Consider the following 23,641-nt stretch of genomic DNA (forward strand, 5'->3'; position numbering starts at 1 on the left):
TGGGGAAATTTTATCTATGAAGAAAGGTTGAATAAACTGGGCTTGTTTTCACTGGAATGCAGGAGGTTGAGGGGCAATCTGATATAATTTTATAAAATTGTGAATGGCATGGATAAAGTGGAAAGTATGAGGCTTTCCCCCGCCCCGCCCCAGAGTGGGAGGATATATTACGTAGGGACACAGGTTCAAGGTGAGAGGAAGAATGTCTAATAGAGATGCACAAAAGATGACGAGTGCCTGGAAAGCATTGCTAGAGGTGGCGGTAGAAGGACACAACAGCAGCATTCAAGCACCACCTGGACAATATATGAACAGGAAGGGAATAAGAGATACGGATCCTCTAAGTGAAGAGTTTTAGTCCGAATGGGCAAAATGGGTTGGTGCAAGCTTGGAGGGCTGAAGGGCCTATTCCTGTGTTGTTCTTTGTTCTCGATCTTTGGATAGGGAATGCTCTTTATGTATATTTTCCTAATCAACCTGCTGAGAGATGTTATTATACACCTCTGGGACACAACAAACTTGAACCCATGCCTCCTGGTTCACAGGTAGGGACACTACCACTGTACAAGAGCACTCCACGCTTACATAAAAGACATGAGGCTCCTATTATGCAGTGGTCATGTTGCTACCTCTGATTCAGGAGGCTTGGATTCAAGGCTCAGCTACCCCACTGGTATGTAATAGCATCTCTCAACTCTGAGCTTTGTCAGACTGGATTGCACAGGTGCATGCAATCTTCTCTCATGTGCATTTTTAATTACTTAGCAACCACTGGGAATAGAAACAAGCACTTTTCCTCCCCTGAAACCAAAAAGTCTGAAGTCAATTTTTATATTTTGACCAGCATTCCATTTGAAAACAGCTAAATCGAACAGTTATTTTAAATTATTTAACATTCTTCAACCTATATTTCTTTTTAGCTTCTAGGGCTCACAGCAATCAAAATAATTCACAATTAGAGATTAAGTGTTGTATCTTGACTAACTTGATAGATGTTATGGCAATAGCACCTCACCAAATCAGCTGCGCTTCCCAATTACAAAAATTAAAACTTTTGCGCTTACAAGTGCAAAGCTCATTTACGAAATTTGAACAGTTATACAAAACTCAGGTTTAGTGCATTACCTTCTCAATTTCAATATTGAATTAAGCACCAGCAGGATCATTGAAAACGTTAATATGTAATTAAATTATACTTTAAGACAAAAGATTTTAAAATAATACCTTGCAGCATTAATCACTGACCTAATAGCCAAACACACCTCCCTCTGAATCTCTTCACCAATTTCATCAACAGGAGTTTTCAAAAGCTGCCAGAGCAGTACCTCAGATCGCTGGACAATCTCGCGGTTTCGCTCGGTTTGCGGGTTGAAGAAAAACTTGAATATTACCTATAAAAAAAAGCACAATTATACAGTACTCAGATTAGCCCACTAGTTACAGATTTTTTTTGAACTTGGAAGCCCCAAATTTTAGTTTCAAAATATACTGCAACACTTCCTTTCTCCTCTCCATATATAAGCAATATCATACTTTTTAAAAAGTTATGCAGTTTTATCTATCTGTATGTAATTCCCAATATTTTCCCTAATTTAAATTCCTTTGTTCACATCTTTAAAGAAAATTACCAATATACTGTAATTAGACTTTGCTGAAAGTGGAGGCACTATAATGTATTTCCTTTTACATGGGGCTAGTTTCAGAAAATTTCAACATCTCCAGTCCATTCTGTCATTCAATTATATCACTGCTGATTTGTATCTCAACTCCACTTGTTCACTTTTGCTTCACATCAATAGACTTGAATGCTTACAGCACATAGATGCCACTTGGCCCACAATGCCCATGCTGTTGAACAAACATTCCATTTCCCATTGCTCTGAATGCTACGGGAACGCAAGTCAGTATTTAAACATTGTTTGATATTATATCTGAAGTTTATCAGATCAACCACAATCTCATTGAATGTTAGAGCAGACTCGATAGGCTAAATGGCCTATTCTTTCTGTCTTATAGTCTTACATTTTTTGTTGTTTGCCTTAGCCAAAAAAAACCTGAAGTACAACATAGAAAGCAATGGCCTTATTTTTCTTTAGCAAAATAACTAAAGCAACTTGAATTTGTCTACAGCCTTTAATATAACAAGATGTCTCAAACTAATTCAGTTTTGACTTTCCCAATTCCTATTTGGAGTACAGGAAGAATATCAAGACATAGAAAGCAGAAACGTGGTAAGGAGGAGCTCAGTGATGTGGGAAAGGACAAGATGTTTCTGTCTATTAGATAATGTAGAAAGGTGCAGATAAAACAAGGGCATGTACTTCATGATGCTTAGCCTCAATCCCGATGAGAACTACAGAACATTTAACTGAGTAAATTAGCCATCCAGATCTAACCAGTACTTCAGCACAATGCTTCAATAAGTGATTCTCAGTAGTAAAGACAAAATCTGCAGTCAAGTTAAAACAGTGCAGAATGTTTTCATTTCTTCATGCAGCCTTGTATACATAAACATTTGAAGTATCACACTTGGAACACAGAACATAGAAAAGTCCAGCACAGAACAGGGCCTTTGGCCAACGATGTTGTGCCGAGGTTTAATCCTAATATAAAATATAATAATTTAATCTATGCACCCCTCAACTCATTGGATGTCCAGCAGTTGCTTAAATGCACCTAAAGGTAAATCTTTGAACTAGAGTGTGAAAGACTGAACTTTGTAGATTACAAATATCAAAGTGAAAATGCAATGATATACTATACCTGAAAAACAATAAGAATACAGCGAATAATACAGGCATCCTTGTTTGCCATGGCCTTCTCCATTATGTCACAGATACTACTCAGGTGCTGAGCTTCAATGGGGTGTTGCTTTCCCAGGAAGTTTGAGATCGGTAAATTAGCACTAGCAGTCAGCAAATTGAGCTGATGAATGCACATTGCTCCCACATGATGCAGAAGTTGATTAATTACATTACTGGTTGACACAGATTCATCTAAAAACACAACATAGACAACAGGAATTAAAAAGCAATGATTTATAATCTCTTAATACGTTAATTTGAAACTACAATTTGTTACACATTATCAATTCTGCATTATTTGGGTATTATCTTTCTTCAGATATTGCTGCTAGCATCCAACCAACAATTTTGAGTGATCAACAGTAAGCCAATATAAAAGGCATTTTTATATTTTATGGTCCTATTAGAGGTCACCACATATCAAATTCCTTCAATATATTGTGCTGCATTAGAAGCCAGTCTAATCTTTCCCTTAACTTAACTTGACCACAGCACTAAACATAGTTCACATATGACAAAGCAAAAACTGTTATTTATTCAAACAGTTTTGCAAATGCTACACCTGAGACTTGTGCACAGATACATGCGCATCTAGGTCCAAGTGATTTGATAGATTCAGATGATCCAAGAGGAAAGCACAAAGATGGTGGAATAGAACAAATGCAGAACTCTAAGGGAATACTGCTGCTTTACAATCACTTCAGTGTGCTGAGTTAACTGATCATAGATAGAATTTGGGTTGGAGATTGTATTGCTTTTGCCACTCGTGATTTTGTGGGTTGTGGGAAGAGGAGGAGCAATGAGCTTTCCATTTCCAATTATTATTGGTGATCCTTGCCAGAAACGAAACAAAAAATAATATGGGTGTTGATCTCTAAATTCTACTGTTTAGATAAGTAAATGAAGAATAGTCTTGAGAAACTCTATAATTCTGCCATTGCTCTATGAAACCACACACAATATAATTTAATATCTTTCAAGAAAAGTAAAGTCAAAATATTGGAGGGAGGGAAGGGGGTGCAATAAGCACAAAAATAAGGCCACGCAAATTAAATAAGGTATGCCAGTAGCGTTAATTAATATATAAGTCAGACTGCACAAACCTTTTGGTTCAGGGATGATGTGGCTAACACCTAGTCGTTGACAGATGTGATGGAAGGCCTGGTTACCAGGGTTACACCACTGATCCATGTAGTCACTAGAACACGTCCAAATCATATTATTCATGGCATCATAGCAGGCTCCTAGTACAGAAAATTAATTATTAAGATGCAACCAACCAATATGGTAAAAGCCTACATTTTAGAAGGAGCATCACTACTAGTAAAGAAAAGCAAAGGGGAGGCACTCCTTTATGAAACAATAATAATCAAGTCCACCATAACAATTCTAACCAGAATTTTCTGTCATTATCTAACAAAGTAGTACAGCTTGTTTTCTCCCAAATCCAGGCCTAAAGTTCTCTTACTAAGAAAATGAAGTGGTGGTCAGATTCCAGACTTTCACTAACACTGCTGTGGTTAATTGGTCATATGCAACACTGATCTATTGATATCTGCATCAGAACTTGCCTTCAGTGCAGCTATCTTTTCTTTCTGATGCTGAACTTCAAGAAAGTCCAATATACCTTAAGTATGCAGTTTGATTACATCAGAGAAGTAAACTTTCTACCAACCTTGGATCTAATCAGAAGATGAGAAATTATGCTTTGTTTCCTTTTAGTTAAGTAAATACTGATATTTGATCTGTTTTTTATGAATTATGGAATAGGCTACAATTCATATTTGGCATCCAATTCTGGCTTCCATAGTTTTGATGAGAATGAGAAGATCTTGGAGACTTTGTATAGCGGATTTACTAAAATAGTGCCAGGGATGAGGAAGTTCATGGGAGTTCAGTAACACAGTGAGACTAGTGAATAAGGGACTGTACTCCTCAGAACAGGTGAAAAGGACGTTTAAGAGGTGTTCAAACTATAAAGTGATTTTTGTAAAGTAGATAAGGAGAAACAGTTTCCACTCCAATTTAGAGGATAGATTTGAGACAACTGGCATCAGAGCTAGGAAAGATGAATTTTTTTTACTGCAGCAAATTGCTTCGAGGTTAGTCATAGCTCACATCATCTCTCGCCTCCTAGGCTGCCTCAATCCCTGCAATTTGCAACTAGTGAAACAGGCCCACAGTGGATGCCATTTGCCTGGCCGTACACTCATCCCCGGAACAACTGGATAAAAGGACATCTATATCAGACTCCTGCTTCAATACCATAATCCCTACCAGACTTATCTCAAAACACTGACACCTTGGTCTCAGTTCTGCCCTCTGAAACTAGATATTCAACTTCCTGACGCACAGACTGCAATCAGTGAAGACAGCAAACAGTATCACCTCCACAATAATCCTCAATACTGGCACCCTGCAAGAGTGCATACTCAGCTCCCTACTGTACTGCCTGTACATTCTCGACTGAGTAGTCAAATTTCATAAGAACGCCATTTACAAATTTGCTGACAACACTACAGTTGTAGGCCAGATATCAAATAATGATTAGTCAGAATACAGGAAGGAGATAGAGTGCTTTGTGCCATGGTGCAATGGTAACAATTTGTCTCTCAATATCAGCAAAACAAAAGAACTGATCATTTATTTCACAGAAAAAAAAAAGACCCCCCCCCCCAATCTACATCAACAGAAATGAGGTGGAGAGGGTTGAATGTGTCAAGTTTCTAGGAGTGACAATAACCAACAATCTTCCCATGTAGATCAGATGGTCAAGAAGGCACAAGAATGCTGCTTCTTCCTCAGGAGGCTTAGGAAATTCGACAAGCCCATACGAATCTTCACCAACTTTCACAGATGCACTGTAGCAAGCATTCTATCCAGGTGTGTAACGGTTTGATACAGCAACCGCTTTGCTCAGGACTGTAGGAAACTACAGAACGTTGTGTGCACAGCCAGACCCTCACAGAAACCAACTTCCCATCCATGGACTCCATCTATACTTCTTGGCGTCATGGAAAGGCTGCCAGCATCAAAGATCCCTCCTGTCCCAATAATACTTTGTTTCAATCTCTTCCATCAGGCAGAAGATACAAAAGCAATAGGTTCAAGAACAACTTCTTTCCTGCTATTATTAGTCAGCTGAATGGATCTCTCTAATTTCAAATCTAGTGTTGACCTTGCTTCTGCACACCACTTGTGAAGTTGCAACCTTATATGCCTCAATCTGTGTGTCCTTGTTTGCTACGGTCTGCCCGTATGCTCGCAACTCTAAACATTTCACTGTACTGTGGTATATTGGGTTCAATAAATCAAATCATATTATTTGAAATACACTGTCTGAAAGAATGGTGCAAGCAAAATCAATGGTAACTTTCAAAATGCAATACAAAGTACAGAGGCAAACTTTATAAGGGAATAGGCAAAAAGAAAAGTAACTGGACTAACTAGACAGCATTTTCAGAGGAAGAGCAAGCATGGAGAGCCACATTAATTATCTCCTTGTCTAAAGCCCAATAAGATTTCTTCTTCCAGCATAGATTTCTTTTTCTGCTTGCAGTTCAATTAATTGACAGAATAAGTCAGAGAACGGTTTTACTCAACAAATATTAAACAATATACTTAAATGTTGGAGCTCAACAAAGACCAGCTGTGACTACCAGTCAATTTGAATCACTGGCAAGCTTGTCCACCCGAGACAAATTGCATCTCAAACTCAATTCAAATTGACAAGCCTGTCAATCCACTCTAGAAATTAATTGATCAAATATTCCAAATTTCCTTAGGAATGCAGAAAAGGTGAAGTACTATCCTATGTGCAGTTATTATTGTAGCTATAGAAAATAGACAGTGGAAAAGTAATTGCCATAATGACATTGCGCATTGAGCATGACAATACCCTATTACCACCTTCAAGCACAGTGATGGGCAATAAAACACCCACATCCCATGAACAAAACAAAAAGGAACCTATTATTCATTGCAAAAACACATTTGCATTTATAACTGATTTTATAATGTTCTTTTTAGCTTGGAATAATGTAGCCATAAGCTAAATTGTAGTTTTTGTTTAGTGTAGAACAGAAAGCTGTCAAGTCTAAATGGCAGAACCAGACAGACAAATGCTGGGCTCGCAGACCCTAGTCTTCAATTTTAAAAGCAAACTATGACACTTAACATTGCCTATTACTATAAAGTAGCTTATTCCATGAGCTCATAGTTTACAACCTACTTTTAACATTAAAAGGTTTGTAATATTATTTGAATCAATCAACCTGCAATATATTCTCCTTACCCAGTCCTGGAACCAGAGCTCCCCGCCCAAGAGAACTGCCAGCTGCATCAATCAGGTCTGCTCGGCTGTTAAATTGGCCATCTGAAATGTTGAAAACCAGGCTAGAGGACAGGACTGAACAGAAAGATATGTCAAGTTATAATGAGGAGACAAAGTTACTAATATCTTATTACTCATTGCTTTAGAACCTCTCCTTTGAATTGATAATTTTAATGTAATATTATCCTGTTGTAGTTGTGCGATATTAATTCAGCACCTCAAATGGTCACTTAACAGTGACAGTGGTAAGAACAAACTAATAGTATGCCAGTGTATACCCCAATCTTACACAATGTAATGTTCTAGTCTAACATCAAGCATTTTTGCAAGAATTAAACTAAAGATGAAATTGAATGTTTGCCACACTTCAAATGGGTCAAATGCAAAACTGCCAGGTATGCAACATGATGCACCACTCAAATCAGTTGAGAACATCTCGATTATACAATTATAACTCTTCGTATTACATTTTAACTAAAAAGCTATTGACTAGATTGCAATAAACACCACCAGAATTTTAACTACACCTTGCAACTGAATGGCAGCAAATAAAATCTAAATGATAACACAATGCCATAACATGAAACAAAGAATTGCAGATGCTGGAAATCTGAAATAAACAAAAATTGCTGGAGAAACTAGGTCAGGCAACAGCTGTGGGGAGAAAACAGAGTTAATGTTTTGAATCTGGTGACTTCATCAGAACCACTCCACTTTTGTTATTAAGGTAAAATAAAATGCAAGTGGAAGGACTGCTAGCTTATCAGTGGTCAAAGTTCACACACTATTGTATTGTGAAAGACATAACTACCTCCTTTAAAAGCCACATGATTCATAATCATGCAAATCATAAGACTATCATAAATAGGAATAGGAGTAGGCTGTTCAGCCCCTTGAGCCTGGTCCACCATTCAGTAGGATTACGGATGATCAGACATTCCTCACGACCATCCCCTGCATTTTTCCCATAACCCTTGATTTCCCAATAAACAGATGAAGAATTTGTCTTCAGCCTTAAATATACATAGGGAGTCTGCCCCACAGCTTTCTGTGGTAAGGAGTTCCAAAGACACTCAACTCCAAGAGGAATTTCCTCCTCATTTCAGTCTTAAACTGGTGGCCTTTATTGTGAGCATCTCTGGTCCTAAACTCTTCCATGAGGGGAACATTCTATCAAGTTCCTTAAGAATCCTGTACGTTACAATGAGATCACCTCTCATTCTTCTAAACTTTAGCAAATAGAGTCCTAAACTGTTTAGCTTTTGCTTGTAAGACAATCACTCCATGCCAGGGATCATCCTAATGATTCTTCACTGATGTGCCTTCAATGAACTGATATCTTTCCTTAAATAAAGGTGCGTAAAGTGCTCAAAGCTCTCCAAGTGTGGTCTCACCGGCACCTTGTACAGTTGGAGTAAGACATCCCTGCTCTTATACTCCAACTCCCTTGAAACAAAGGCCAACGTTCCATTAGCCTCCCTGATTATCTATGTGCTAGCTTTCTCTGTTTTGTGCACAGGTACCCCCAAGTCCCTTAAGTGTTGCTCTATCTAAATAATATTGTTTTTCTTCTCCTTCCAAAATGAATGCCACATTTTCCCACATTATATTGCATTTGCCAACATTTTGCTGCTTACTTAACCTATCAATATCTCACTGCAAACTGTATCTCTCTTTAGGGCAGGTGATGGCCTAGTGGTATTATCACTGGACTGTTAAACCAGAGACCCAGGTAACATTCAAGGGACTAAGGTTTGAATCCCACAATGGCAGATGGTGGAATTAAAAGTCTAATGATGACCATGAAACCATTAGGCAAAAGTAGAGGACTGCAGATGCTGGAAATCAGAGTCTAGATTAGAATGGTGCTGGAAAAGCACAGCAGGTATGGCAGCATCCAAGTAGGAAAATCAACGTTTTTGGCAAAAGTTCTGTCAACTGTCAGAAAAACCCATCTCAAAGAAACTGCCATCTCACTTGGTCTGGCCTACATGTGACTCCTGTCACACAACAATGTGGTTGACTCTTAATTGCCTTAGGGCAAGCTAGCGATGCCCTGATCCCATGAATGAATTTTTAAAAACTGCCTTTTCCACTTATTTGAGTTTTCTGCAAATTTGGCTCCAGTACATTTACTTTCTTCCTCCAAATCATTATTATATATTGTGAATAGTCATGGTCCCAGCATTGATCCCTATGGAACTCTACTGGTCACAGATCACCAACTGGAGAAAGAACCCCTTATTCCCACTCACTGTCTTCTACACATCAGTATTAATGTAGGCAGAGAATTGGCTAATGTATTACCTCCAACACTTTTATCTCATGAGTTAACGTTTTGTGACATGTTGTGCTAAGTAACTTTTGGAAGTCCAAATACAACAGATCAACTGGTTCAGACTTCCTAAAAAAACTCAAATTGTCAGGCACGACTACTTTCATGAGGCCATGCTGATTCTGCTTGATTGGATTATGAATTTTCAAATGTTTTGCTATTACTTCTTTAATAATTGATTCCAGTACTCTTGCCACAATAGATGTTAGGCTAATCAGCCTATACGTTATCTGCTTTTTGCCTTCTGCCTTTCTCAAATAGGGGTGTTACATTGACAGTTTTCAAATTCTCTGGTACTTCTCCGGAATACAAGGATTTTTGGAAAATTATAACCAATGTATCCACCATCTCTGCAGCTACAATTTACCCTAGGATGCTATGATCCTAGGATGCAAGCCAGGTGTCTTACCTGCCTTTAACCCCATTTGTTTGACTAATGTTACTTCTCTAGCGATAGTGAAGATACTTAATGTATGCTTTAGTACTAATAGGATGTTTAGAGTATCTTCCACCATAAAGATTGATGTAAAATTTCTGTTTAACTCTGCCATTTCATTGTTCCCCATAAACAGCTTACCAGATTCAGTTCCTTAGTCATCTTTATTCACTTTGACGTCACTTTCCTATTTGAAGAAGCTCTTATAGATTCAGAATGTCAGAGCACAGAAACAGATGTTTTGGTTCAACCAGACCATGCCGACCATAACCCCAAACTAAACTAGACCCACCTGCCTGCACTTGGCCCATATCCCTCCAAACATCTCTTATTCATGTACTTATCCAAATATTTTGCTTAAACATGATAGCTGTACTCACATCCACTACTTCCTCTGGAAGTTCATTTCACACACTAACCACTCTCTTAAAAAAAAATTGACCCCGTCTTTTTAAGATCTTTCTCCTCTCATCTTAAAAATATGCTCCATGGTCTTGAAGTCCCCCATCCTTGAGGTAAGACATCTACCATTCACCTTACCTATACCTCTCATGACTTTACAAACTTCTAGAAGGTCACCCCTCAGCCTCCTATGCTCCAGTAAAAAAAAAGTCTTAGCCCATCCAGCCTCTCCTTCTAACTCAAACCCTCTATTTCCAGCAACATCCTGGTAAAAGCCCTAACTGTCACCAAAAGAATTGTGGATGCTGGACATCAGAATCAGAAACAGAAATTGCTGGAAATGTTCAGCAAGGCTGGCAGTATCTGTACAGAGAAATCTGAGTTAATGTTTTGGGTTCAGTGGCTCTTCCTTAGAAGAGTCATCCCAGTCTTCACTGACTTCTGCTTGCGTATATGCTTTTTCTTTCAACATAATACTCTCAACTTCCTTGGTTAGCCATGGCTGGTTTATCTATCTCTTAGAATTTTTCCTTCTTACCGGGACATATTTTTGCTGAGTACCACGAATTATCTCCTTAAATTGTCTGCCATTGCTTGCCTACTGTTATTCCTGCTCATTCCACCTAGTTCTCTTTAGCTAACTCTATCCTCATTTCATTGTAATTACCTTTATTTAAGTTAAACACTCTTGTTCCCAAACCAAGCTTCTCACTCTCAAACTGTATATTAAATTCTATCATGTTATGATCAATATTTCGTGGAAATCCTTTACCCAACTCATTCATTAAATATGCCTTTAACAGATCCAAAATAGCGTGTTCTCTGATTACTCAATGACATATTGCCCTAGGAAAATATCCCTAAAGTACTATGACTTCGTTGTCATAGCTACACTTGTCAATTTGATTAACCAAAACAACAAGATCAAAGTCACCCATGGTTATTGCTCTATTCTTTATTATTGCTCTTATTATTTGTAATTTGTAGCCTTGCCTTCAGATTGACTACTGTTTGGGAGTCTGCACACAACACCTAGCAATGTCTTCTTGCCCTTATTTTTCTCTTGACTTCCACCTGAATGGATTCTACATCACCCAAACCTAGATAGTTTCTCAATTATCATCGCATTTCTTAATAACAGCTTTGCCCCATTATCTCTACCATCCCATCTGCCTCACTGAAAGATTCCATATCCCCAGAAGTTTCCCGGCTTTGATCTCCCTGTAACTAAGTTTCCATAACAGCTACGAGATCATATTCACTTACTTCAATTTGCACCAGTTTGTCTACCTTATTCTGAATGCTTTGTGCATTAAAGATGCAAAACCTTTAAATTTGTTCCGTAATCAAATTTCTGCACACTTTATGGTTCCTTGGTATAATATATCATTCACACATTGTTATCAGAAAATAAAAAGGGAGTCAGTTGATCCCATCCCTACCTATTCCTTTGATTTCTGTCCCATCAGAACGTCTTTTGCCACTACTGGTGCCAGTGTCCCATGAATTTGAACCTGTATTTCCCACATCAATCTTTCAGCCACGCATAGATCTCTTTAATCTTGACTCTAGCAATTAGCTTGTGGTTTAGGTAGTAATCCAGAAGTTACCATCTTTTTGGTTTTGCCTTTTAATTTAGACCTTAACTACTCATATTCCTTCAGTAGAACCTTTTTCTTCATTTTACCAATATTGTTGGTACCTATGTGGAAATCAACAAATAGATCTTTCCTCTCCCACTCCAAGTGCCTTCGCAGCATAGATGAGCTATCCCGAAACCTGGCACAGGCTTTCTGGACTCTTGATCAGAATACATCATATATTCCCCTGACTATACAACCCCGAATTACATGTACATTTCTTCACCCACTTAAATAGTCCCCTTTACCATGGTGCTATTGGCAGTTCACTCACCTCCCTTCAGCCTGTGCTCTCGACTATACAGGGACTAAGAATCTCAAACCTGTTACGTAAGAGCTGAGGCTCCTATAGTACTCCCTCGACTTCTCGAAATTCAAATTTATTCAACTCATTATTCTCTTACTGATAACTGCTTGGCCGCCTCCAAACACATTTCTTTCTCAAGACAAGCAAGTGGTACAGATAGCTCAGCCCTATGGTGTGATAGTCAGCTGAGACTTTACAAACGAGCAACCCAGATTCAATTCAATTACCTTTTTTCAAATCTTCAATTTCCATAAAGTGTCTCATTTTTGCTTACTATCATACCAGACTCAGAGTTGCCAGTTACCTCCCAGCCAATAACCTCCAGCAATCCATTCTTAATCAATGTGCTGCTAACTGTTTTTTTTAGTCTGCAATTGATGTTTTAAATCTTCAGACAATTCTGTGTTAATGTGTTTAAAGGTTTCCTTGCATTAAGAAACTGTAGAATCTATTCACTATAACTTATTAAATAATGACAGTTAGTATCCAACAATGCAAAATCAACTCAATTTTATAAAATACTTAATACAAGAGCATTATACCAGAAGTACTTCCAATTCTAACAAATTATTTATTAAAATTGTGCAAGGGAACAATCAACTCTGAAACAAAAACAAATTATGGAAATCTACAATAAAAACAGAAAATGCTGGTAATGCAGAGGGCGTCTGACAGTATCAGCAAAGGGAAAGACTGAATTAAAACGAAGTCAATTATAGAACTCAAAAAACAGAAATTAAAAGGGTCTCAAGTGCAGAGTCACAGAAAGGACAGAGCAACAAAGATCAAAAAAGCTCTTTGATAGGCTAAGTGGTGTGTAAGATGAAATGACAAAAATGACAAAAGGGACAATGGTGAAATACCAAAGAGGTTGGCAATAGAATAAGTAACTAAAGGAGATTCAAGAGGAAGTGACAGGAGAATGAATCACAGCGTCTGTTTGAAAAAAAATGCAGTTACGACTTCAAATCACTCAATGTTCAGAACATAAGAGGAAGTGTAGTTTCTCAAGTTACCAAGGAACTTCAGCAGAAATGGGTTGGATGCCGAGGCTAAAGATTAGACTGGAACGGGTGGGGGAATTAAAATGACGAGCAAATTGTAACCTCTTCACTCCCGGCAAAAGATAACTGACCTAAAATATTATCTTCAGAAATGCTGCCAACATGTTATTTCCAGCATTTTCTGTTTTTACTGACACTTAACAGGCTTTGCACTTAATCAGTATGGTCTGTACTAAAGCAGTTAAGTTCCACTGTAAGAGCTACCACAAAAGCATATACATGAAATTTGTGGACTGTCACTCCACACCGTGGACGGCACAGTGGTTAGCACTGCTGCCTCACAGGGCCAGAAACCCGGGTTCAATTACTGCCTCAGGCGACTGACTGTGTGGAGTTTGCACATTCTCCCCGTGTCTGCGTGGGTTTCTTCCGGGTGCTCTGGTTTCGTCCCACAGTCCAAAGATGTGCAAGTCAGGTGTGGACCTGTTGGGCCGAAAGGCCTGTTTCCACACCTTAGGTAATCTAATCTAATCTAATCCCAGATGCACAAGTGTACATTCTGTTCTGCTTAACTTTGACTTATTACAATTGAGATGGAAGGAGTGCACTGTATTTTTCTACTTCACTATTCCAACAACACAAAATTTATTATTCTACGGGTTCCTAAAATGGCCAGTCATATACCTTTTCTGTATCAGAGTTAAAACAAAAAAAACCAGCAACCAGAATTTTTAATAAAGAAATGTTTTATTATAAGCAGAATATGTATTCAATGACAATGCAAAAATGGGTAGAAATATTTAATTTATAATACAAAAGTATGAATGCTTAACCTTCTAAATAACCCAACACCCACAGTACTGTGGAGAGAATTACTTTGAATATAGAAACAGAGAACATTACAGCGCAGTACAGACCCTTCAGCCCTCGATGTTGTACCGACCTGTGATATCCACACCGTGGACGGCACAGTGGTTAGCACTGCTGCCTCACAGGGCCAGAAACCCGGGTTCACTTACTGCCTCAGGCGACTGACTGTGATAACTAATCTGATATCCATCTAACCTACACCGTTCCATTATTTTCCATATGTCCAAAGCCCATTTAAATGCCCTTAACAGCGACGAGTCTACTACTGTTGCAGGCAGGCCATTCCACGCCCCTACTACTCAGACCCGGGTTCAATTCCTGCCTCGGGCAACAGTCTGTGTGGAGTTTGCACATTCTCCCCGTGTCTGCGTGGGTTTCCTCCGGGTGCTCCAGTTTCCTCCCACAGTCCAAAGATGTGCAGGTTAGGTGAATTGGCCATGCTAAATTACCTGTAGTGTTAGGTGAAGTGATAAATGTAGGGGGCTGGGTGGGTTGCTCTTTGGAGGGTCGGTGTGGACTTGGGCCGAAGGGCCTGTGTCCACACAATAAGAAATCTAATCAAATCTGTCCTAAATCTATCACCCTTCAATTTAAAGCTATGTCCACTCGTGTTGGCCTTCACCATCCGAGGAAAAAGCTTCTCACTGTCCATCCTATCTAACCCTCTGATTATTTTGCAAGTCTCGATTAGGCCACCTCTCAACCTTCTTCTAATGAAAACAGCCTCAGTTCCCTCAGCCTTCCCTCATAAGGCCTGCCTTCCTTACTAGGCAACATCCTAATAAATCTCCTCTGAACTCTTTCCTAAGCTTCCACATCCCTCCCACTATGCAGTGACCAGAACTGTACGCAATACACCAGGTGTCTTGTACAGCTGAAGCATGATCTTGTGGCTCCGAAGCTCAATTCCTCTACCAGGAGGATTTACTAGGAAATCCCTTTTGGCCATAATGTATTACTATTCGATGGGGATTAAAGTACAAGGAGTAGACTGCTCAGATGGCTATCACTGTAGCATTGTGGCGTTGTGAAACATAGGTGGATGCCTGAAAGAGTTTGTCAAAGCAACTCACCTCGGGAAACATAAGATTGAGGATTCTTCTGGAGAGTCCTCTTCAGAGGATTGGAGGGTTCAGACTGGACAGAGATTCAGATCCCACACCAAACCACACTAGGTTTTCCAGAAACATAAGAGCTGGCTGGGAACTTAATTTCTTCTCCAGACAGGCCATCAACTGAATCTAACTAATCGCTGAAACAAAAGCTGCAACCTAACAGTTGTATAGCCAGACAGGGGGGTGGTCTGCAATAAACAAACACTTATCATAAGGCAGATGATTTTCAAGAAATGCCTTATTTAAAAAAAAAATGTTCAATATCCATTCATTGATCTCTTGAAAATATCCAGGTATTCACAATCCTTCAAACTCAAAATAGCACTCAGGCAAATAATCCTGCGCAGCTGAACTAATGGTTACTGTAATGATGGCAGGAATTTGAAACATCACAAATAGCATATTTGGCCTACCAATGAAGTATACTGCTGCCAAAGATCTTCAAGTATTGATACCAGGCAATACTGAATTACACACTTCAAAGAGCTAGCTAACATATTTAGGCAATGGTTTCAGCATCCATACTGAAGTTGAGAAGAATCTTGAAAGTTGCATTTGACTTACCTTTTAAAGAGGACAATCCACTTGTGCCACCAAACAGAGAGCGTGTTGCAGAACTCCCAGATCCTCCTGGTGGTGCAGTAAGCATAACCAGGTACGTTCCACACGTATACATTGGTGTCTTCCTTAATGTTTTCAAAGGCAAGCCACAACTTGTATTTGCTGCTACATTTGGGAGAGAAAATGAAGTCACATGTTGGTAATATTCAATACCTATCTCTGAAGGAGTAAAGGTGGCTGATTAACCTTTTGAGTCAATAAAACAAAAGAACTATGAATGCTGGAAATCTGAAACAAAAACAAAAATTGCTGGAGAAACTCAGCACCTGTGGACAGAAAGCAGAATTAATGTTTCGGATCCAGTGATCCTTCTTCAGTTTCACTAAAAGATAACTGGTTGACAATGTCCTTTTCCCTAACCATCTCCTCACATCATTAAATTTTGGATAATGAAATATCTCAAGATAGGATTTATCTTCAGTTTAAAAGATAAATCTACATGCAAGTTATAACAGAATAATTAAACCAACCCAACATTGGTAGCTTGCAATATTCTCAAATTTAAAATAAATTTTAACACATTAACTTAAGATCAATGTTAAAACCCTTATGATCTGGAACATCCTCCTTAAAAGGCATTAAATCTGAATCAAGATTAGAAAATATCTGCATTTATCATACCCATATATAAAAAAAAAATTCAGCCCAGTAACAAAGCAGAATACTTTGAATATCTATACCTTACAGGTTCAAGAAAAAACTCCACCAGACTCAGTTTGGTCTACAGTACATACTGTGCTTGTATGCAGGTGTGTTTTTCTTTTAGGAAAAGCAACACCAAACACAAGGGTCCAAGTTCAAAACCTCCATGGAACAAACTCCCTTCCACTAAGGAAGATGTCAAGACAGTTTCAAAATAAATTTAAATCAAAAGACTTCATTGCAATGACTACCTTTAAACTGCATTGACATGGAAGCAGATTTCACAACCCTCACGATTGTCTATTTGGAGATGCACTGTCCAGTAAAGGGCTAATAAAAAGGAAAATGCCAAAGGAATTTGATAAAAAAGGAAAACATATTTCAAAAGTGCAACAATTTTAAAACAAACTGTTTTAACCAGACTAACAGCTAGGTAACTTCTTTCCATACGTTTTAGTTTTATTTCAAAACTCATACGTGAGCAATATCAGTTTTCATAGTGATGGATCAAACTTTGTCCAGGAAGTCTAAGTAGTTTTTAAGGTGAGTAACTATACAAATTAGCAAGTAAATGGTCAATAGAAATTGTCTTCAACATGGAGAAATCAATTCAGTTTCTGACTAATGAGGAACACAGGCAGAGGTATCTTGAAGCTGAGATGTCTGACCTCCCAAAACCACAACTATCATTCTTTGAATTGGTTACGATTTCAACCGGAAGACAGCATGATTCTGCCTTAAATCTGTCACTTTCCCCATCTCTTTCCAAAACAAAATAACGTTTTTGAAAAGAAAAATATTTTTAGCAAAGCAACATTGATCAATAAGGAAAGCACTTAAACATTTTACTAACTACATTTTTTCATTTCACTGAATTTAGATTTAGATTTTGATTACTTAGTGTGGAATCAGACCCTTCGGCCCAACAAGTCCACACCGACCCTCCAAAGAGCAACCCACCCAGACCCATTTCCCTACATTTGCCCCTTCACCTAACAGTAAAGGCAGTTTAGCATGGCCAATTCATCTAACCTGCACATTTTTGGACTGCGGGAGGAAACCAGAGCACCCGGAGGAAATCCCCCGCAGACACGGGGAGAATGTGCAAACTCCACACAGACAGTTGCCTGAGGTGGGAATTGAACCCGGGTCTCTGGCGCCATGAGGCAGCAGTGCTCACGACTGTGCCACCATGCCGCCCATCTGTGCCACCATGCTGCCCATTTAATAGCCGTAGGTTCAGTAAAGTTAATTTCTATGTTGGCAAAGTTTCAAAATTTTGCTTTTCCCAAAAATATTGTGCGTTCAATAACAAATCTTATTCCGTCAGAACAGATGAAAACAATTTCAACACTAACTTCTTCCTTTTTGTATCATTCTCTCCTGTTATAATAGGCAATATTTTGGTGAAGGTCAGGGATGTTAGTGATTGGAACAATTGGCAAACTTGGTCACCTGACAGTTTCAGTATTGACCATATGATACAAGATGTAGAACATTATATTAAAAATTTCTTCATCCTCTTCAATTACTTTGATTGCAAATTCTGCAAATTGACTGCCATTTTCTGCTATTCAGCTGAAGTATTCAGTAACAAACTAGGAACTGTTTTGTACTCAAAATTAGATCAACATTTCCCTTAAATTTGCAAGACTTATACACTTAATGGTAATGTCCTAGAGAGTGTTGCTGAACAAAGAGACTGTAGAATGCAGGTTCATAGCTCTTTAAAAGTGGAGTTGCAGGTAAATAGGATATTGAAGGTGACGTTTGGTATGCTTTCCTTTATTGGTCAGAGTATTAAGTACAGGATATTGGTTAGGCCACTGTTGGAATATTGCGTGCAATTCTAGTCTCCTTCCTATCGCAAAGATGTTGTGAATATTGAAAGAGTTCAGAAAAGATTTACAAGGATGCTGCCCGGGTTGGAGGAATTGAGCTATAGGGAGAGGTTGATCAGGCTGGGGCTATTTGCCCTGGAGCATCGAGGCTGATGGGTGACCTTACAGAGGTTTACAAAATCATGAGGGGTATGGATAGGTTAAATAGACAAGGTCTTTTCCCTGGGCTGGGCGAGTCCAGAACTAGAGGGCATAGGTTTAGGATGAGAGGGGAAAGATATAAAAGAGACCTAAGGGGAAACTTTTTCCTGCAGAGAGTGGTACTTGTGTATAATGAGCTGCCAGAGGAAGTGGTGGAGGCTAGTACAATTGCAACATTTAAAAGGCATTTGGATGGGTATATGAATAGGAAGGATTTGGAGGAATATGGGCCAGGTGCTGGCAGGTAGGACTAGATTGGGTTGGGATATCTGGTTGGCATGGACGGGTTGGACCGAAGGGTCTGTTTCCATGCTGTAAATCTCTATGACCACAATTATCACAAGAGAAGTTTCTCATGCCAGCCTCGGCTTGATACAAACACCAATCCAAAAAAATCAAACTCACCACACTATCAATCACTCTTCTGATCATTTTTACCTACGTGGAGGATGAGAGCAGAACTACATGATCAGTTATCTAAACAAAATGTTTTAAGCCACAGGATGATCACTACTTTTATTTAAAAGAATCTTACCAGAATGATCTTCCTTCAATGTGTTGGTAATTGTTGAACCAGTAAGAGCAGCCAATGTAGCTGAAGGGGAGCCACGATATCGGGAAAGTCGACTCAGCAGCATTTCATTTATACTTTTTGCAGATTCCCCTTCTTTTCTAGTTATGATAGTTCGTTCCTGGAGAGGGCATACTGTGCAGCTGTCATTGTGCATCTACAACAGAAACACTCAAACTGTCATGACTGTGGGAAGATTGAGCACAAACATTAAGGTACAATCATTATAATTCTGTACTGAAATCCTTCAAAGTAGTTCAGACTGGTATCCGACATTTTCCAAGAACTGCAGTTAGCATTCCAGATATGGGTCTGATCTGATGAAGGATCACTGACCTAAAACGTTAACTGTTTCTTTACACAGGTACATTCTAACGTGCTGTGGATTTCCAGCATTTTGTATTTGTTTCAGATTTCAAATATTCACAATATGGGATTTTATATCAAGTTTGTGATCTTGCTTGGTCTGTCATAAAGAAAATGTGGGAGATAACTGAATTTTTATGTATTACTTTTGGAAAAACAGATTAGAAGCTTTTTTTTGGGAGAGGGATCTCATGAGATCAATTTTGTGGTGGTCAAAACATGACTTAGTCCTCACTTATGGCTCGAGTTGCTTTAAACAGTTAATATAAAAAGGACACACTGTTGTTAGGCTAAGGCTTACTTCAGTCTTTGAAATGTAATTTCTCAGTTCCTAATTTTTTTTGCTAAATACCTATCTCAGTCTGCAAGTTAATATTTAATCAGCCTACATGTGAGGACAAGATGTTAAATTTTAATAAACAAGTTAATATATGAACATTAATACCCAAGTGCAGTTATACTAATTCGGTCTTGTCTCTCTCCAAATTTCTCAATTCAGTTCTGAAGATGTCAGTTATTGGCAGAGGTACAATTAATTAAGCACTGGCTGATCTCCGATACATCATTCAAGACGTCATTCATTGTGGAACAATTGACAATAGAATTCAAACAGAATTGGCTTTAAAGTCCACTTCTGATCCTGTCCGCACCTGATATCCACCTATATGTCACCTGCATTTGTGATCACATGACAGCAATCATGAGTAGGAAACTTACTTACTTCTTTCCTGCTCAGAAGTACTAAAATCAATTGCTGCCCCACCATTAACTATCTTTTTGATTAGGATAGAACAGATTTGCAGTGCTGGAATTGTTTTTTGCATTTGGTGTATGGGGGTATGGGAGAGAGAGGCATTTGGTTGGGGGTCATGGGCGTGGGGTTTGGAGAAGAAGCTGGGTGGGTGGAGGGGATGAGGGAAGATGGGTAGAGACAACGCGCGAGAGGGAGCGCGAGAGGGACAGAGAAAGGGTGAAGTAGAGAGAGAGGGGGAAGGAAGGATGGGGTGGAGGGTGGGGGGTGGGGGGGGCTGGTGGAGAGAATGGATGAAAGCAAAAGTCACTGAGAAAAGGCAAACCAAATGCTCAACCAGACTCAGCCAGATGAACAAGTACATTGTGGTGGATTTACAATTTAAAGTTTGAAAAAAAGTTGTCTTTTAAAGTAATTGTTTGCTACAACAATTTTGGTTACAAGATACCTTTTTTCTTTAGCAGTGTACTTTGTTGCTTTTCGCAATGTTAATTTTGTCCAATTATAATTAATGCTGGAATACCCATATATGGGAATTCAATTCAAATCTTTAAATTAGGAATCTAAATATTTTACTCTCCCTTGTCATCATTTTGCTTCCTGGTTAGCACTTTCTAAACTACACACCAATTGCAACTGAAGTGACAGATGAGCAATATATAGAACCTTGACTTGAAACAGCAGAACGAATTAGAGAACAGAATAGTGGTGAGAGTTATAGTTCACGTTTTGCTCCTCTCATAACATATGTAGAGGATTTTATTCTAAATGCTTCTGGAAAAGAAAGTAAAAATCTAAATAAAATTCATAAGTCAAGTTAATCTTGTAAAATACATTGAGAACAGCATTTGAAGGAGTTAGCAGCACTACTCAATTATTTAAATTACAATCTTAAGTATTTCAGTACTGTATCATATTTACAGTGATGTCTTCCATATAAATAAGTGTGAAAACAATGGACAAAACTGGCATTTCTAACATAAAACAAATTTGAGATTTAAAAAACAATTCATTCGGCAAATGGAAGGCTAGATCATGATGGCTTAACAAACCAAACATGCCTAAATCAGATTTAAAGTAAAATTATGGAGAACCTTACCATCAGTTCAAACACATCCATGAATACAGAATGGCCCTTTGGAGTTTTTTCATTCAAACCTGCAGGAGACCAGATCCAATAGATGTAAGTTCCATCAGAGCAGAGATGGACAGTGGTCATGTTACTGCCTACTGGGAAGTGATTTGGTGGCACGGACACAACCTGGGTAACCTGGAGAGAAAGCAAACCAAATAATAAATCAGATTCAGCCAGATGAACATTTTGGTGGATTTACAACGTAAATCTTGAAAACCTTTGGCTTGAATAGCTGCAGAGAAGAATTGCTTAAATAGAGTCAGAGTCTTACAGCATGGAGACAGGCTCTTTGGCCCAAACCATTCCATGCCAACCAAAAGTGCCTGACCATGCCAACCCCATTTCCCTGCCCATATCTTTCTTATCAATGTATTTGACCAAATGCCTTTTAAACGCTGTTAATGTACCTGCCTCAACTGCTTCCACTGGCAGCTCATTCTACATGTGCACCACCCTCTGTGTAAAAAGGTTGCCCCCTCAGATTGCCTTTTATTCTTTCCCCTCTAACCTTAAAGTGATGCCCTGTAATCTTGGATTCCCTAACCCTGGGGAAAAGACTGAGTGCATTCACCCTATCCATGCCTCTCATGATCCTGTACACCTCTAAAAAGATCCCCCCTCAGTTTCCTACGCTCTAAAGAACAAAATGCTAGCTTGTCCAGCCTCACTCTATAACTCAGACCATTGAGTACAGGCAACAACCTTGTGAATTTCTTCTGCACTCTATCCAATTTAATAACATTCTTGCTGTAACAAGGTGACCAAAACTGAACACAATACTCCAAGTGTGGCCTCACCAACATCCGATATAACTGCAACATAAATTCCCAAGTTCTGTACTCAATGCCCTGACTGAAGAAGGCCAGTGTGCCAAAAGCCGCCTTCACTGCCCTGTCTACCTGCAACTCCACTTTCAAAGAATTGTGAATCTAACCCCAAGATCCCTCTGTTCCACTACATTCTAAGGCCCTAACATTCATATTAAAGTCCTTTGATTTGACTTTCGAAATGCAAGACCTCACAGTTATCTATATTAAATTCCATTTGCAATTTCTCAGTCTATTTCCCCAGCTGATCAAGGTCCTGCTTAATTTCTGATAACCTTCCTCGCTGTCCACAATACCGCCTATTTTAATGTCATCAAGCTTACTAATCATGCCTTGTACATTCTCATGCAAATCACTGATACAGGTAACAACCAGTAATAAACCCAGCACCGACTCCTGAGGCACTCCACTACTCTCAGGCCTCCAGTCCAACAAGCATCTTTCAACTATCACCCTCTGCTTCCCATCATCAAGCCAATTTTTTTATCCAATTTGCCAACTCCCCCTGGATTCCATGTGATTTATCCTTCCAGAGCAGCCTACCATGTGGAACCTTATCAAAAGCCTTACTGAAACCCATATATACTACATCTACCGCCCTGCCCTCATCAATCCTCTTGGTCACTTCATCAAAGAACATTAACAAATTAAATGTAAACATTAATGGGTTCTCACGATGGTTTGATATATTGGGGGGTAAAAAAAGCTATTGCAAGTATAAGAGACAGCCTTGTTAGCTGATGAAGATAGATCAAAATGTAGTAAACATGGGTCACCAAAATAATTCAGATTAAGTATTTTATATAAAGCTGTGAAATAAGGTTAACGCTCACAAAACAAATGACAATTTTTCTTAATTAAATTAGAATTGCCTTAGCAAGACAAGACAGAGGATGGTAAGAAACAAAAGCTCTCTCTCTGCGATCCTGCTAAATGCAATACAAAACAATCTCTGTTAGGTGAACAAGATAGGTGCGGAGTATTTCATTCTGATAACTGATTGTTCGGATAACGGACAACGTGTTTACGGGACCTTGAGGTCTCATTGGGTTAATCGAAATCTGGAAGGATAATCTGGATTGTACTGACAGAAATGCACTGGAATGTCAATTGTAATTTCAGAATTTGTAGTAATAAATATTTGTAACAGGACAGGGATTTGGAAGCTGTCACTGGTCATATCCTAAAAGCATCTGTTCAACACGACTGTTAACAAGAAGGGAATGAGAATGCTGGACTCTATCTGAAATGCACAAGTCATATTAATCAACACATCAGCAACAAAGCCAGTATTGGAATTTTGCATACAATTTTGATTAACGTATCTCAAAAAGCAAACGGATGCAAAAGAATAAGTTTGAACTAATATCAGCCCTAAGGGAACTAATTCCTGGAACATGCATGCACTAAAAAGTGTGACCGAATGGACCAATTATGCAG

At 38.8% G+C, this 23,641-nt stretch overlaps 1 protein-coding gene across 2 annotated transcripts in view; it reads right to left on the bottom strand.

The window, feature by feature from the left end:
• The window catches only part of LOC132827079 (probable E3 ubiquitin-protein ligase HECTD4), a 302,053-nt gene that overhangs the window by 190,767 nt on the left and 87,645 nt on the right, over window positions 1-23,641 (bottom strand). For both annotated transcript variants that reach the window (XM_060843537.1, XM_060843536.1), the window contains exons 7-13: window positions 21,339-21,509; window positions 19,087-19,279; window positions 15,811-15,972; window positions 7,099-7,212; window positions 3,908-4,048; window positions 2,764-2,996; window positions 1,246-1,391 (exon numbers count right to left, since the gene is read on the bottom strand). In XM_060843537.1, coding sequence (XP_060699520.1) covers window positions 1,246-1,391; window positions 2,764-2,996; window positions 3,908-4,048; window positions 7,099-7,212; window positions 15,811-15,972; window positions 19,087-19,279; window positions 21,339-21,509 — 1,160 coding nt within the window. The remainder of the gene's footprint in view (window positions 1-1,245; window positions 1,392-2,763; window positions 2,997-3,907; window positions 4,049-7,098; window positions 7,213-15,810; window positions 15,973-19,086; window positions 19,280-21,338; window positions 21,510-23,641) is intronic.

The sequence above is a fragment of the Hemiscyllium ocellatum genome, chromosome 24 (assembly GCF_020745735.1).
Source record: "Hemiscyllium ocellatum isolate sHemOce1 chromosome 24, sHemOce1.pat.X.cur, whole genome shotgun sequence".
Lineage (NCBI taxonomy): Eukaryota > Metazoa > Chordata > Chondrichthyes > Orectolobiformes > Hemiscylliidae > Hemiscyllium > Hemiscyllium ocellatum.